Source organism: Sminthopsis crassicaudata, chromosome 4, assembly GCF_048593235.1.
Source record: "Sminthopsis crassicaudata isolate SCR6 chromosome 4, ASM4859323v1, whole genome shotgun sequence".
In the NCBI taxonomy this organism is placed as follows: domain Eukaryota; kingdom Metazoa; phylum Chordata; class Mammalia; order Dasyuromorphia; family Dasyuridae; genus Sminthopsis; species Sminthopsis crassicaudata.
In genome coordinates, this window is record NC_133620.1 from 232,850,512 (window position 1) to 232,867,527 (window position 17,016).

General features: G+C 33.0%; 1 protein-coding gene across 2 annotated transcripts in view; it reads right to left on the reverse strand.

Moving 5' to 3' along the window:
• SH3BGRL2 (SH3 domain binding glutamate rich protein like 2) overlaps nucleotides 1-17,016 on the reverse strand; it is a 92,380-nt gene that overhangs the window by 25,515 nt on the left and 49,849 nt on the right. For both annotated transcript variants that reach the window (XM_074310448.1, XM_074310447.1), the window contains exon 2: nucleotides 4,494-4,679. In XM_074310448.1, the coding sequence (XP_074166549.1) occupies nucleotides 4,494-4,679 (186 nt within the window). The remainder of the gene's footprint in view (nucleotides 1-4,493; nucleotides 4,680-17,016) is intronic.

Consider the following 17,016-nt stretch of genomic DNA (forward strand, 5'->3'; position numbering starts at 1 on the left):
GTTCAAAGTTGGCTGGAACATGAAGCAAATAAAGAGGGTGGGGAAGAGGCAGCATTCAATGGAATAAAATTTAATAGATGTTTTTTTAAAGAGGTCTAATATATACAAGGAATTTAGTAAACCAAGGTGAAAATAAAATGGACTCTCTTTCACAGAGCCTAAAGCTTCTACTGGGAGGACCATGAATCAAGCTAAAAAATGCTAGAGGAAATCAGACCACAATACATTGGTACTGCCACCTACTGCATTAAATCTTTGAACAATTTTGTGATATATCATCTATTTATGGGAGACTTCCTCCACTCCCAAAGCTTACTAAAAGTACCTTATGAGCAGTTGAGTAGGTATAGTAGAAAGACTGCTGGAAGACCTGAGTTAAAAGTTTAGACTCTGCCTTTAGACATGTATAGCTGTATGGCCTCACACAAGTCACTGAACTAGTCAGCCTTACTTTTCTTAATTATAAAGTGAGGATAATATGTATAGAAGAATTGTACATGGTTAACATGTATTAGATTACTTGCTAGAGTAAGGAGGAGGTGGGGGAAGGGAGGGAGAAAATTTTGGAACATAAGGTTTTGCAAGATTGAATGCTGAAAACTATTTTTGCATATATTTTGAAAATAAAAAACTATTATTTAAAAAAATTAAACCAACACAAAAAAGTGAGAATAATAACAATAACTTATAGGATTTTTGAAATCATAAATGAGATGCAATTTGTAAAGCACTTTGCAAACCTTATGCATTATATAAATGCTAGCTATTATTATTAAATGCTAATTATTATTAAGGTTAGGAATTTAAAACTATGAACATTAATATCTGAATAATTTGGCATCTCCTCCCAAATATTCTTCCATCCAATTTAAGAAGCCAAAGTAGACTTCCAAGAAACTTTTGAGAGTTGGCTGAAGAACCCAAGAAGCTAGAAGTAAATCTAGAATAGGTTCTTCTATAATATTTCCTCTTCTAGTCTGTGCTCTGATACAACACTTCACACACATTAAGAAATTAATAAGAAATGCTCAAAACTAATCCTATACCAGAGCCTTAATCTTTTCTTGCCATCTCCACCATTTTTGTAACAGTTCTTGCTGCAAAATAGCTTTTTATATATGTGACCTATGTTAAGGAAAATTCAGTGTGTGAAAGCTGAATTTACAAAGCTGATAAATTAGGGAGTGATAATTTGCCTTATGATAGGATTTAGTTTCCTTTAAATAGCAAATTCCTCAGTATACTTAAACTATGACTAAATTTTGAGTATCTGATCTATTTATGCTTTTTGGGGAATAGGCCTAATGCATAAAATGCATTGTATTTGTAGAACAATTTTTTTGGCCTTGTTCAATCTAATTCAATAAACATCTTAAAGCACCTCCATATAAGGCATTATGTATCCAGGAAGTGAGAAACACAGTCCCTTGTTTACACTGTGCTAGTGTAACAATTCAGTAGGACAGGGAGGGGGGAAAACTAATTCATTCATTTCTATACACTTTATAGTGTATAAAGCTCTTTCATCACAAAAACATTTGTTAGGTAAGATAAAGGATGCCAAAGTGAGGAAGAATAACAATTATCATATGGTTTTCTCTTTTTCTCCTTTAGAGATCAGGGGATCAGGAAAGAAGGGCAGCACTGAGCTTTGTTCATTTGCTCTTTTCCTGCTTGGATCAATTCATCTTTATACCCCATCTTAGTGAAGGGTTATATTTCTGTTCCTATTCATGGATCAAAAAGATAAATCCAAAGTCTTCTACTAGCTAGATAGGAGACAGGGAAAGTGCAAGACACAAAAAAGGAAACGTCAGTCATTTTTAAAGGAAAGTTAATGAAACTGACTCTTTGGCTACTTGTTCCTTAGTAATTCTGTTGAAATAAAATGAAGTGGCCTTGGTGTGCATAGACATTCTTTGCAGAATTCCTTCCAAAAACAGATAAAAAGGACAGGGAGCAGCCTGGGATTAAACTGCTTATTAAAAGTTGATTCTGAGTGTTTGGTTTAGGCTATTTCAATATTCGTGCTCCATGAAACAATCCCTAAAATATTCCATCTGACCAAAAAACCCATGAAATACAATAAGGCAAATTCAGCAGTCACAGTGGGAGAAAAGAGGTTACCCTGGAGAGGGCTTGGACTGGGTATCAGGGAAGAGTTCCAATCACAGTTCTTCTTCTTATCTTAGATCTTAGGTTGTGTGTATTGAGATAAGGGTTTTCTGAAGAAATGAGGTAAAACACTATGCAAATCTTAAAGTGCTATGTAAATATTAGCTATTATTATTGTTGTTATTTGGGAAGGGATTAGGCACTTACTATGTACCAGGAACTATGCTAAGTGATTTACAAATATCAGCTCATTTGATCCTAACAACTTTGGAAAATAGGTACTATTTTATAGTTAAATATAAATACGTACATACATATATATATGTATATATATATACATATGTGTGTGTGTGTGTGTGTGTGTGTGTGTGTGTGTGTGTGTGTGTAGTTATAGTTATAGTTAAATGTTATAACAGTTGTGGAAACTAAAGCAGAAAAAAAATCTAAGTGACTTTCCCAGCTAGTGTTTGAGGTTGGATTTGAAATTGGGTCTTTCTAATAGCTACCTTTACTTGTTAACTGGATGATCTCTAAGTTCTTCTAGTTCTAGCATTCTATGGTTTTATGATTAGCTATGTGCCATAAAGTGAAGATTCAAAAATAAACATTTATTTTCAAAATTTGCCCAAAAGACACTAAAGGAAGAATGAGCTTAATATCAAAATCCCCATTCTTCAAGATTTAGAGGCAATTTTTCACTTAATGGATTATGCAAGACTGCCCATTTTAAAAAATTTACTCATAGCCTCTAAGTTGGTAAAGATAATTCTTTAAAATGTTTTATTGTTTTTGTATTATCTACAATTCCCAATGTATCCCTCCCTTCTCTGATTTTAAAATAAAGAATAAAAAAGAGGAAAGAAAAAAATATCAAATTAACCTAAATATTGAAAAAAGTCTGTTCTTTTGTGCAGTGCATAGTGCCCAAGTTCTTTTAAATTCATTCATTATCATACAGGGTGTGTAGCTCCTACAACTAAAGTCACTCTTCATCACATAAAACATCACTTTTACCTAGGCTAGACTAGTAGTCCAGCCAACAAATCTTGGAACTTTATGCTCCATTGCTCTAACTGCCCCTTTCCTTTTCTTTAAAATTATAATAAATAATAATAAAAGCACACAAATATTTGCACAGTATTTCACATAAATTATTTCATTTGATTATTTTTCCCATTTAATGAGAATCAAACTGCCTGTTTTAACTTGGGCATTCAAAGGTCTTATTTCTGTTTTTGAATACTAAGCATCTTTCCAATTTCTCCAGTTCATTTCTTCTTAAGGTTGTAGGACAAAATTAATAGTATGCCTGGAAAGACCTAAGTTACACATTAGAGAATGGTTACTGGGTCTTCTCTTATGTGTAGTTATATGGACTCAATAAAGATGGCTGAAGAGGACTTAGGTTCAGAATCAATTCTTGATTATTCATACTAATGTAAAGGCAAAGAAGCAGAGTTAATTTTCTCCTGTCCCCAAAAAAGTTAATTCAAAAGTCATTTATATTTAAATATGAAATGCAACCATAAATAAAAGATAGAAAGACACAAATACACATACTCTATTGTGTTTATCTTCAGACTCTATTTCTATTAGAGGTCTGAAACTAGCTGAGTACCAGAAAAAATAAGGGTATCCACAAAGCAGAAAAATTGAGAATGACTATTTAATTTTTTTTTTTTAATCAAAGCTTGATTTCATTCAGAATAGGTAATTCATGCTATGTCACTTAAGAGTCTTTGAGAGCTGCCTGGAGTGATTTATCAAGGGTCACACAGCTGGCTTGTGAGAGGACTTGAATTTAGATCTTCTCAACACACACACACACACACACACACACACACACACACACACACACACACACACACACACTCTCACTCTCTCTCTCTCTCTCTTTCTCTCTCCCTCTCTCTCTCTCTCTCTCTTTCTCTTTCTCTCTCTCTCGCCCCCTCCCTCCCTCTTTTTCTTCCCTCCTTTCCTCTGACCATCTGTCTGTCAGACTATGTATCTACCTACCTACCTACCTACCTACCTACCTACCTACCTACTAACTAGATCTAGCTGGCTGGCTATCTACCTGTTAGGCTACCCCATCAATTTATCTATCTTTCCATCCATCTGCAGGCACATAAAGAGACACCCAGTAGAGTGGATAGAGTGCTGGCAAATGAAATAATATATCCTATTCTAATCATATATACATAGATATAATATTCAAACCATATATATATATAAATAAAATATCTGCATTCATATTATATAAAATATTTTGTAAATGCTATATATCATACAATATACATAGAAATAACATGTACTATATACAGAAAAATCAACATGCATATGTATCTAAGTTATAATATACTATTTTGTTTACTTACACCACAGTATCGATCTCCATTGAATATTTGTGGTGGCGTTGGATTGCCCTGAGCTGGTTTTTTTTCTGGAGGAATGTTCTTGTACATCCACTGTCTTTGCTCCTCTGACATGGTAATGTCTATCTCCTCAAATTCTATCTTGTTGGCTTCCAGAAAACGAACTACATCTTGCTGTTTCTTTTTTATCTAGAGAGAAAAGATCAGCAAATGAGAAGAAATTTGACCAGGCAAGGGATTTCTTTTTTTTTTCTTGGGAGAGACCTTTTGAATTGAACCAAATTTAATTTCTTAGGATAAGTTGTGCAGAGAAGTAATGAATCAGGCAGGTTACTTGCAATATATACCAAGGGATATCTGAAGTAATTCCTAGAATAGCTGTTTTTCAGTTGGCTCCCACTAAACTCCAAGGTTTTCTGAGATACTTTAAAGTTACTTGAAAGAAATATACATTCATTTTTTTTTAATCTGTAAATCACATGCAGGCTCAAACCTAGCACCACATAAGAGAGAGAGATGGTTATTTGTTATAATGAAAAGACTCAATTTTATATTCCTGTCAAAGATACCACCATCCTTATAGTAGCCAAATAGTTGAAAAACAATCTTTGAATTATCTTCTCCTTTTCACTCTCCTTCCTCTTCCATTTCCCCCTTCCCCCAATATCCAAACATTGAGTCTATCTTCACAATATTTCCAATTTACCCCCCCCCTCTACTTATCATCACTACCCAGGTTCAGATGCTCATCATAAAACACCTTTATTAAAACAATAGTCTCTATTAGGTCTCCCTACCTGAAGAACCCTATTTCAGTCCAACCTCTACAAAAATGCCAGTCCTAAAGCCTAGATCTGATTGTCAATGTCATTCCTGAGCTCAAAGAAATTTGAATGCTCCTTAATTACTTCTACAACAAAATGCAAACCCTTCTGCTTTGCTCTTAAAGAGCTTCACAATCTGGCACCAGTCTACTTCTCCACGCACATTATACTAATTCCCCTTTAGGGATGCTACATACCAGCCAAAGTGCTGTCCGCATTGCTGTCCCTCCCTTCTGACATTTTATTTATTACCCTCATGCTTTTGAACAAGCTGTCCTCCCTTTTCTTGTATCTATAATGCCTTTCATCCTCAACTTTAGATTCCTAGTTTCTATAAAAGCTTCTTTTAAGTGTCATTTTTCACATGAGATCTTTCCTAACCTCTCTCCAGCTACTAGTGCTCACTCAAATTATATATGTTATATTTACTTATGTGTGCATGTGTTGTTTTCTTCAACAGAATAAAAAATAGTTATATTTTTGTATTCCTGGTGCCCAACAAAGTGCCTGGCTTATAATAGATGCTTTAATTAGTGATTATTTACTGATTGATTGCAAAATGATAATATGATAAGGACAAATTCAAAAAATATCAGTATAAAACTTTAACGTTTACAAAGCACTTTTATATGCACTCAGTTCTTATGACCTTTTAAGATAGACAGGGTTTTGCTTATAATGGGAAATAGAACTCAGAAGTTAAGTGATTTTTTTTTAAGGAATTACAACTTTTATAGAAATACAGAAGCTAGTACTCAAACTCAGGTCTTCTGACTTTTGTCCAAGGCTCTTTTCACCAACTATGCTTCCAAGACTCTGTTGAGGTAACAGTTGAGTTATTTGGGAGATTGGGAGGTATCCTTTTCTCATCACTTTATTTTTTTTAGACAGCACAACAACAATTCAACTTCATCTTAAAGATATTTCATTAATTCACAGCAAAAAAAAAAAACACACACACACAGACTCTACTTCTAAAATAAGAGATGAGTAAGGATATAATGTATAACTCAGTTTCATTAAATGTTTAACCCTTTTTGTTTCTTTAGTTTTCTATTACCTTTCTTAGTCACTAGGTGTCACCTGTACTCTTTTGCCAAAATTACTTATTAACAGGGTCTTAAAAATGTTATGTTCAATTCTAAAATTTAAAAATATCTGTTGAAACATTTTGGGCAGAAACATTATTTACTGTCAACATTAAGTATTGTTTAAAGAACAAGACTATGCAAGCTCACTTCCTCCAGTTTGTACCCATATGTGTAATTTGGGATACCCAGAAGAACAGATAACTACTACTAAATCAGTGTTCTAAAAGTAACCCTGAGACACAGGGTTTCTAATACTGTTGTTCCCAAGTTTCTACCAATGTTCTCTATTAACAACTAATATCATCAATTAATTTTTAGAAAAGAATATTTATTGAGGAACATTTAGCAAGAAATCACAAAAACATTCCTAAAAACTAAAGGTATACCTTCCCACTATATACATAAGATGGTTGGGTAGTGCTTGATAGAACAATGATAGTAAAGCTTGAATGTGGAAAAGATATGTGACCAAAAGGATAAATTTACTGAAAATTTTTTTCTCCCTACATAGAATTCTCATGAAATTCCCCTTGTGTGTAGCTCTTTACAGGACTACAAGGGTTGTTGCCTCCATTGAGTTCACAGTTGAGTCTTTTTTTGTGCCATGAGACATCTCACTTCCTGAAGTTGATGCTATTTTCAAATGTCTGTCATTTCATCTCTGTCTGCAAATTCTTTGTTATTAGCCTCTGTCGCTCCAATAGTCACAACTACCAACTCTGGTTAATGGTAAACCTTATCTAATGGAAACTAAAGATCATCCAAATCCCAAAATGGCCTCAGATTGGGGAAAGAAGTTAGAAACCCTCTCCTCCCTCCAATAGATACCCTGAGACTTGACTGGAGTTCTTCTACCTCTGGAATAAACCATTGCTGGCTTTGTTATTTTTGTATATAAGTCCAGAGATATTTCTGAGTTAGGCAATCACAAAATGTTTTCTTTGTAGTTATCATTTATGTTTATCCAAGATCAAAGAATTTTGTGGCTTTGAAATTGATTAATGGCTTGTCCATGTCTAGTTTATACTATGAAATGATTAATTCAATCAATCTGAGATTTCTATGGTTCTTCTGCCCTGATAGTTAGGCAATCTGAAAACTCCTGAGGGTGCCAGGAAGAATGGAACAATGAATTTCTAACAGTAGCTAAATATAATTGCTCAAGGAACACACAAAAATTTTTTTGGGATGGCTTAACATAAAAAATAACTAATATAAAAATAGCATAGTGGATAGGAAGCTACAATTGGAAATTTTAAAATTCTGCTTTTGGGGCAACCAGGTGGTGCAGTAGATAGAGCATCACCCCTGAAGTCATGAGGACCTAAGTTCAAATCTGGCCTTAGATACAACACTTCCTAGTTGTGTGTGATCCTGGGGGAGTCACTTAACCCCAATTGCCTCAGGGGAAAAAAAGTTTGCTTTTGAGACTAACTAGTGGTTAGACTATAAGCAAATCATTAAATTTGTCTTAGACTTAGGCAACTACATATGATTTTATGGACCACTGTAGTTTGAATTGAAGAGATTCTTCTATATGGACAGCTAAAATTATGGCACTGGTGCTTGATACTAATATATCAAGCAATATTCTAAAAGATATTTTATCTTGTATTGGGGAACAAGTATTTACATAACTGATTACAATAAATTCACAAGGAGATGAGTCTTTGACATTCAGGCATAATAAAACACAATTACAAATAGTATAAAATACTCATGCTATTAATAATGGTACATGCCATACAGAGAGTGTTGAATCTTGTGACTGGTTTCCAAACCAGTGACTTAAGGAAAGATAGACATGATAGTCTAGTGGAATTTGTTTCATGTTCAATGGTACTGAAAATGGCATTACAATAACTATTATAAGCCAGTGATGCTACCAATATTAATCCAGATTACATAGGTTTAGTAAACTGAAACATTCCTGTAAAGAACAGCTAAGCTCAATTTTTATAAATAGAATGATTACTTTCTCATGACTAAAATATTTTTAAATGCTTGGTCTGAGGAATTAAGAAGGAAAGGCAAAGAAAGTTCCGAATCCTGTTTTAAATTAAACGTGAAGTTTTTCTTTTAAAAATGTTATTATTTATTTTTGGCATTCTTTTTAAATTTTGAGTTCCAAATTCTCTTCAACTCTCTGGCTTTTCCTTCACCTACTTGTGAAAACAAGCAATTATATATGTGAAATCATGCAAAATATATTTCTATATTAGCCATGTTGTAAAATAAATAAATAAATGAAATGAAAAAAATTATGCTTGAACTTGTTCTCAGAAATCATCAATCCTCTCTTTGGAGGTAAATAGCATTTTTATCATGAAGGCTTTGGAACAGTTTTGGATAGAATAGCTAAGTCTTTCACAATTAATCATTCTTAAAATTATTGTTACTTTGTACAATAATTTCCCAGTTCTGCTTATAAGTCTTATGAGGTTTTTTTGAAACCATCCTCCTTATTATATCCTATAGCAGAATCATCATAATCATTACCACAATTTGTTCAGTCACTCCCCAACAGATAGATGTTCCCTCAATTTCCAATTCTTCATTATCATGGAAAGAACTGCTACAAATATTTTTGTACATATAGGTCCTTTTCTTTTTTCTTTGTTCTCTGGGATACAGACTCACTAGTGGTATTGCAGGGTCAAAATATATGCACAGTTTTTATAGACTTTGTGCATAGTTTTAAATTGTTCTCCAGAATGACTGGACCAGTACACAACTTTATGAACAATGCACTATTGTCTAGACTTTTCTGTATTTCCTTCAGAATTTCATCATTTTCCTTTTCTGCCATCCTAACCAATTTGATGGGTACGTAGTTGTACCTCAGAGTTGTTTTAATTTGCATTTCTCTAATCAGTAGCTATTTAGAGAATTTTTATATGATTATAGCTAGCTGCGATTTTTTTTTTTGAAAACCTGTTCATGTCCCTTGATCACTTATAAATTGGAGAATTTTTATAGATGACCCAATTCCCTATATTTTTAGGAAATGAGATTTTTATCAAACTTGTTTAAAACTTTTTCCTAATTTCCACCTTTCATTCTAATTTTGGCTACACTAGTTTTGTTTGTGTGAAAACTTTTTTTTTTTTTTTAAATTCCATGCAGTCAAAATTATCCATATAATCCTATAGTTATATCTACATTGTTTGGTCATAAACTTTTCCTTTATTCACAAATTTGAAGTAAAATTTTCCATGCTCCCCTAATTTGCTTATGATATTATCTTTCATACTTAAATAATTTATCCATTTTGAGCTTACCTTGGTTTATGGTGTGAGATGTTGGTCTATTCCAAGATTCTGCCAGACTACCTTCCAATTTCCCCAGGAATTTTTGCCAAATATTGAGTTTTTATCCAAAAAAATTGCATCTTTGGATTTATCAAAGACTAGATTGATTATTAAGGTTTTTGCTATGAATTATAATACTTAATCTATTCTACTGGTTCACTGCTGTATTTCTCAGCCTGTACCAGATTATTCTGATAATTAATGTTTTATAATATAGTTTGAAATCTGGGACTAAGATGACTCATTTCACATTTACATATAGATATATACTGTCTTGATATTCTTAACCTTTTGGGTTTTTTTTTAAGTTCTATAAAATAATTTTTGGTAATTTGATATTACATTGAATAAGTAAATTAATTTATATAAAATTGTCATTTTGACTATGAGCAATTAATATTTTTCCAGTTGTTTAGTTGTATTTATTTATGTGAAAAGTATTTTGTAATCATATTCATATCATTCCTGGGTTTGTCATGACTGGCAGGTTCCCACGTATTTTATATTGTCTGTAGCTATTTTTAATGGAATTTTTCTTTCTATCTCTTCCTGCTAGGTTTTGATGGCAATATATAGAAACATTGATATATGTGGGTTTATCATATATCCTGCAACTCAATTGTTTCAACTACTTTTAGTTGATTCTCTAAGGATATCATTATATCATCTGTAAAGATTGGTAGTTTTGTTTCCTCTTTGCCTATTTTCATTCCTTTGATTTTTTTTCTTGTATTGTTGCTAAAAACTAACATTTCTACTACAATACTGAATAAAAGTGCTGATAATGGACATCATTGCTTCATCTCTGATCATATTAGGGATGTCTGTACTTTATGCTCTCACAAATGATGTTTGCTCTTGATTTTAGATAGACATTACTTATTTTAAGAAAAGCTCCATTGATTCCTATATTTTCTAGTGTTTTTATGGGTGTTCTGTTTTGTCAAAAAGCTTTTTCTGTATCCATTAAGATAATCATATAATTTTTGTTATTGCTATCTTTAATTATGCTTTTAGTTTTCCTAATATTGAAAGCCCTGAATACCTGGTTTAAGTCCCATGTGGGCACTGAATATTCTGATAAAACATTAGCACTTAAATAATGCAAAATTTAGTAAAATACTAAGTACTATGGAAGGGAGGGCACGAGCAATTATAGGAATGAGGAAAGACTTCGTGCAGAACATAATGTCTAAATTTCATTTTAAAGGAATAGAGGGAAACTGAGGCAGATATAAGGACGGAATGAATAGTCTTGTGTTCCTTGTGGACTTATAATATAATAGGTGAGATTTTTTTTTTAAATTAGGAGACCTCCTCCTTCTTAATCAAACTTCACATTGTATTACCTAACAGGCTTCTGTCTTCAGGTTTGTTTTCACTTATTAGGAAAAATAAGTTTTTGAAAATAACAATAAGAAAAAACAAAAGAAAGTTAGGATGAAAAAAAACCACCAAAAAGGTAAGATTAGAAAAGAAAGTTTAGAAAGTTTATTTTACCAAAATGATATCCAAGAAAGAAGATCAGTCATGCTGGTAGGCATTGTTCTAAGTGCCTTCTGAAATGAATACACTTTGAAATACATTTGCCTGGTTTGAATATGGGCTAAATGAGGAGTTGTGTCTTGCAGAGAGGAATGGAGTGGCTTGACAAAACAGTTAAAGCATGCTGACACCTGAACATAAAAGAACCACCCATAATACTTTCCATTCAGAAACTATGTGTTCTTTGAAGGGGTCTAATATAAGACAGGAAGTTCTTAAATTCTCAATGTGATATCAGAGCTGCCCTAGGAGAAATGTGATTATGTGTGTGTGTGTGTGTATATATATATATATATATATATATATATATGTCGGATTATAAGACAGGAAGGGAATTTAGAGATCATGTAATTAAATGCTTTTCTTTTATTAAGGAAGAAGAGAGCCTCTCTTCCCCTCCTCCATCTCCCCATTCCACACTAAGTTAAAGTGACTTACTCAGAATTACACAGCTAGAGATTTTAGTTATTCCAAGATAGTTATTTCCCAAGAAAAGGGGTGGGAGGAAACATAAAACACTCCAGATTATATCATCATCTGGGGATAATCTGAAGGATTGCAAGCTAGTTGTCCATAAAAAAAACCTCAAGATTAAAACTGAGGATTCTTGTTCTACTTTAGAAGACTTAGAAAAATAATTTTGTGTTACCTTAATAATTACCATTTACAATTCCTAGATGAAAACACTGACTCTTTATTAATAATTATAAACCACACAATGCAGAGCATATATGGATATGTCAAAATAACATAAGAACCAAAAGAAGACTTCCAGATAGAGTGATGAGCCATCAATGGAGCAACACAGCAAAGAATATCAATAAGCTGGAAAATGGCCATATGATAGTGAGGGATTCAAGGGCCTCAAAATCATACCATAAAAGGACTCAATAAAGGAATCAGGGATGATTAATTTGGAGAAGAGAGGATTTGGAAGGAAATGGCATTTATTTGAAAGACTGTCTTAGGCACTAGAAAAAATTAGAATTAATGGGTGAATTATCAGAAAGGGTGGACATTGGCTCAATGTAAAGAAAAACTGACTTATTAAAGCTTCAAAATGTAGAATAGGCTGATCAAAAAACTATTACTGCCAGTGTTACTAAGAGGCAGGTTTTCCTTATCCAAAGTCTTCAAGTAATGGCTACATGAGCATTTGTCAGCCACATTGCACAGGGGATTCTTGTTTAGATATGAATATTAGCTCAGTAGAGTGGATACATAGTTAATCTCAGGGTTAGAAAAAAATGGATTCATTTCCCACCTCTGACACCTGACTCCATGACCCTTTACAGGTCATGTATTTCTCTCTCAGCATCCCAGGCAACTCCTGAAGATTTTCAGATGAAGAAAGTGCACTAGTATAAGGAATATTCCCTTAAGAGCTTCTAAACTAATGATAGGTCCATTAAAAAAAAAAAAAAAAAAAAAAAAAAGAATTGAACTAGGTGGCTTCTTAGATTTGAAATTGGTGATTTTGGGAAGTCACGAATTAAGAACCACAAATGGTATGTTTTAGTAAGAGTTACCCACACTAATGAGACCATGAATCTAGAGTATAAAAGTAAGCTAAATTCATTTTACACACACACACACACACACAATCAGTTCTATAAATGGATTATATTTAAATTGGATAATATTTAGAAAGGAATATTAGGATTTCTATTATACAAGGAACCCTTAATTAACTTTTTAGGTAAACTCTGATTTTTCAAATACTTGACTTGCTTAATTAGGCATAACTATATTTGATTATTTATGTATGTATGTATGCAATTTCTTGGAGACATCAGAGAATACTGACAGCTCATGATAAAATTTAGAAAAAAATTCTTAAATTAAACCAATTGTTTGTTCATTTTTAGCATCATTCCCCTCTCTTCCAGGCAACTTTTTTTTTTTTCATTTAATAGATATTTGAGAGTCTGAAATCCTGGACATGGATAACTTTGATACAAAGTAGACTGTGGAGACATAATTCTAAAACTCCAAAAGAGTTTTCCGACTAAAGAGCAAAGACAAAGCCTTTCTTTTGAGGACTAAGGATTTTAGATCTTAAAATATAGATAAGGATTAGAAAAGTAGAACTAGGGTGGAGGAGAGAAGGGCATTCTTAAATGGAAGGAACAACATGGATAAAGACTTAGTAGCAGGAAAAGTGGGGCATATTTGAGGGGAAAAAATAGCTCAGTTTCGCTAAAGAATAATGGAAAATGAGACCAAAGATAAAATGAGTCTAAAACGTGGAAAACTACAGCACTAAGGAAAGAAATGAGGCTTTATTCTGTAGGAAATAGGTAGTCACTGTATCACATCTCTCTTTTCTAAGGCAAAATGGAATTACAATAATTTTTTTTAAAAGGAAAGATGCATTTATTACTATGTGGCAGTCACAATAGGTGGGTGCTTGATAAATGTCAATTGAGTTGATCATTCTAATCTCTTGTGGTTACAAAAATTAACATCACCAGAACAGTAAGTACTAAAAAGAAACCACTGTGTATATCTAAGAAAAGGAGGTCCCCAACTTACAAGTGTTCATTTGTAAATCAGAAACTCATATTCACATAGAAACAATGTTATGTATAGCAGTTTGGATACCAAAAAAATCCTCAATATCTCATAAGAGAAATCATATTTACAATGGAAATGTTTAAAAGCTAATAATTATATCATGGCAAAAAAAGTTTAAACCAAATTTAAGGATAAAATTGAATGAGGAACAATTTTTTTGAATGCTTTGATTAGGATAAAGTGAGAAACTATCTCATGGAATACTTGAGACTTTTATGGAGATTATGAAGAACATTCTGAGATCTTTCAAGGGCTTAAGAGATAGGACTGGTTCTTTATGTTGTTCCAATTTCACTTCACAACTTATGGTTTCCCTTTTTTTTAGCCTTTTATGCCTGACAGCCATAATCAGATTTGCTTTTTGACTTATCACTGAAAAGGAAGAGAGAGAATTTTCTGAAGTTAAGTGGAAAGCACTGGAAAGAGAAAGGATATGTAAGAAAAAGTAGGATTAAATAATGTTTTTGTACATGTACAAAAGAGATTGCTTGAAGTAGAATTAACTGAACTGTAAGAGCCACAAAGGAAATCAGGAGCATGGTGTGTATGCATGATTCCTTTGGTAGAGAAGAAAGCGAACATGTTGGAATGGGGAAGAGGTCACACCATACTAGTAACTAGTCAGCCTAGTAGATTTTGGTTGCTATCTGGAGAGGTTCTGCCACTTAGAATATATTTTAAGAATTCAGAATGCTCAGTTAGGTGCTAATAAAGATGAAGACTCAATCACTTCTATCATGGAATTTACAAGTCTATCCCTTCTCCTATCCAACTTCCACCTAGATGCCAAAAATGATTTTGTTTTCCAGGTGCTTCTTAAGATAAAATATACATTTCTCTGTTTGGCATTTAAAGTCCTCCCTGGCTTCTTGCCTTGCAGACTTCCTCAGCAAACTTCAAGGTCTAACCAAACAGATCTTCTTGCTGTTTTTTTGTACTGGAACTCTACATGCTACATCTCTGCCTGGAATACACTCCCTTACTCCTTATTCTAGACTCTGGAAATCACTAGCCTTAATCACTATCTTCTACCCCATATCCTTTGCCAGTTCCCTCAGAGGCTACTATTTTCTCTCTAAAGTTACCCTGAATTTATTTTGTATAGGCTTTGTATAAACTTATATTAGCTCCCTGAGTGTAGGAATTCTTTTATTTTATCTTTGTAGCAGTATTTGGCACATAGTAACTATTTAATAAATACTTGTTGATAGATTACAATGGAAACCAAAAGTTTGTTGATTTATAAATAAACCAAACTTGTTTGGTGGAAACATAATGAGTCCTCTTCTCTCCAACTTGTGATGCCCAAATAATTTTTCAGACGGGGTAGGGGATTGAAAGGGGAAATTATGTTGATTTGATCTTAGCTAACCAGAAGATTAACTGGGTTAGCCTCCTAAGGTGGCAATCCTGGCTTTTTTTTTTTTTTTCTAGTTGTTTCCCTTCCCTTTGGTAGGTAGGCTTATGAGTTTGAAAGGCTTATGAGTTTGAGTTATGATAACATTACCTTTGGCTACCCTGCACATAGAAACACACCCAACAATGTCCTTTCTGTCCTTCCTCCCTCTATTCCCAATCACATTGTCCTTTCTCAAGGGCTATAGTTAAGAAAAAAGCCATCCTGAAAGTACTTGCTCAGATGAGTCACTGGTCAAACACTAAATATGACTCTTCCTCAAACAGAAATACTGAAATGTTCTGCTTTTGTTCCAAACTAAAAATCAGGCTAAACCATATGACAAAAGGAAAAAGCAATTATCATAGATGATAAAGATTAAGACAGTTTGTTCATTTTTACCTATAGATTTACTGTCTAATTAAAGAATTCTTTGCATTACCCTTTTCTTTTGACTTGATTCATTAAAAAACACTAATAATATAAAGTAACTTAGATCAATGAGGGGCTTTACACTCAATATGAATAATTACCAAATAGTAAAGTATAGATTATTAAAGGTTATCTCTTCTACTTAAATAATCAGGATCCCTTTCCAATCTAAGAAAGATTCTAATTCAAATTATATCGTAGAACTAAACTAGAGCCTGGAAGAAACACCAGACGTCAACTAATTCAAATGTCTCAATAAAGTTGCATTTCCTATGTTCTAGGAATTATGCTAAATTCTGGGGAAGTAGAGACAAAAACCAGCTCAAGTCTCAAAGATCTCAAACTAAATTGAGATTAGCACAGAACCTGGTGCATAGCAGGTACTTAAAATATACTTGCTGACTGACTAGCATGTACAGATAGAAGTATCAACAAATGGACAGAAATTAGTCAAGGGGAGAAGAAACTGAAGCTTAGAAGGAAGAGGTATTTTATACTTAAGGAAACCAAGGCCCAAGGAGACTGTTACTTGGCCCAGTCAGTTAATAATAATCAAGAGACTAAATTCCATTATAAGAAGGTAAGGCAGATATGGCAAGACTAAAAGATAAAAATGGCCCTCTCAAAACTAGATAATACACAAAGCACAAAGAACTATAGTTTCTCATATCAAGATTATCAATGGAGACCCATAATGGAAGGCTTCCACACCTTCTCTTTGAAGTGACTAAATCCTCCAGCTCAGTAATAAAAAATAATAATAATAATAAAATAAAAAAAAAACTGGATTAGGTTTTAGGGAAAATCAAGTTCTACTTCAACTCTGATCTGGGATAATTCACAACTAGGATTTTTTTTTTCTTAGTTTGCAAAGGGGGAATAACAATCTCTGGGCTTTTTCTCTTCATCAATAACCTGAGATAGGAGTACTCTAAGATATTTTAACCACAGTGACTCTATACAGATACAAAGTGCAAAGTGGTACTTACTGCAACAACAAACTTTCAAAATAAACCAAAAATTAAATAAATCAAGGGATGGTTTGAGCCATCTGTATGTTATTTTTGTAGTCTCATTTGAAGGTTCCCACATCTACCCAGCATCATTATAAGAAGCAAAAGAATGAATGACATCCTTCCTTCCCTTGCTAAGAACATCAGAGGATTGCAGTTAAGATCACTTACAATGACATAATTAGTAAATTATATTTTATGTCTGACAGCAAAGTTTTTGGTTAAAGAATAAACAAGTACTGATCAATTTTATGTATCATCATCACAATAAATACCATTAAAAGAATCAGATAAAATCACCTGAATTTGGTTGCCATTTGAAATAAATGCACAAAAT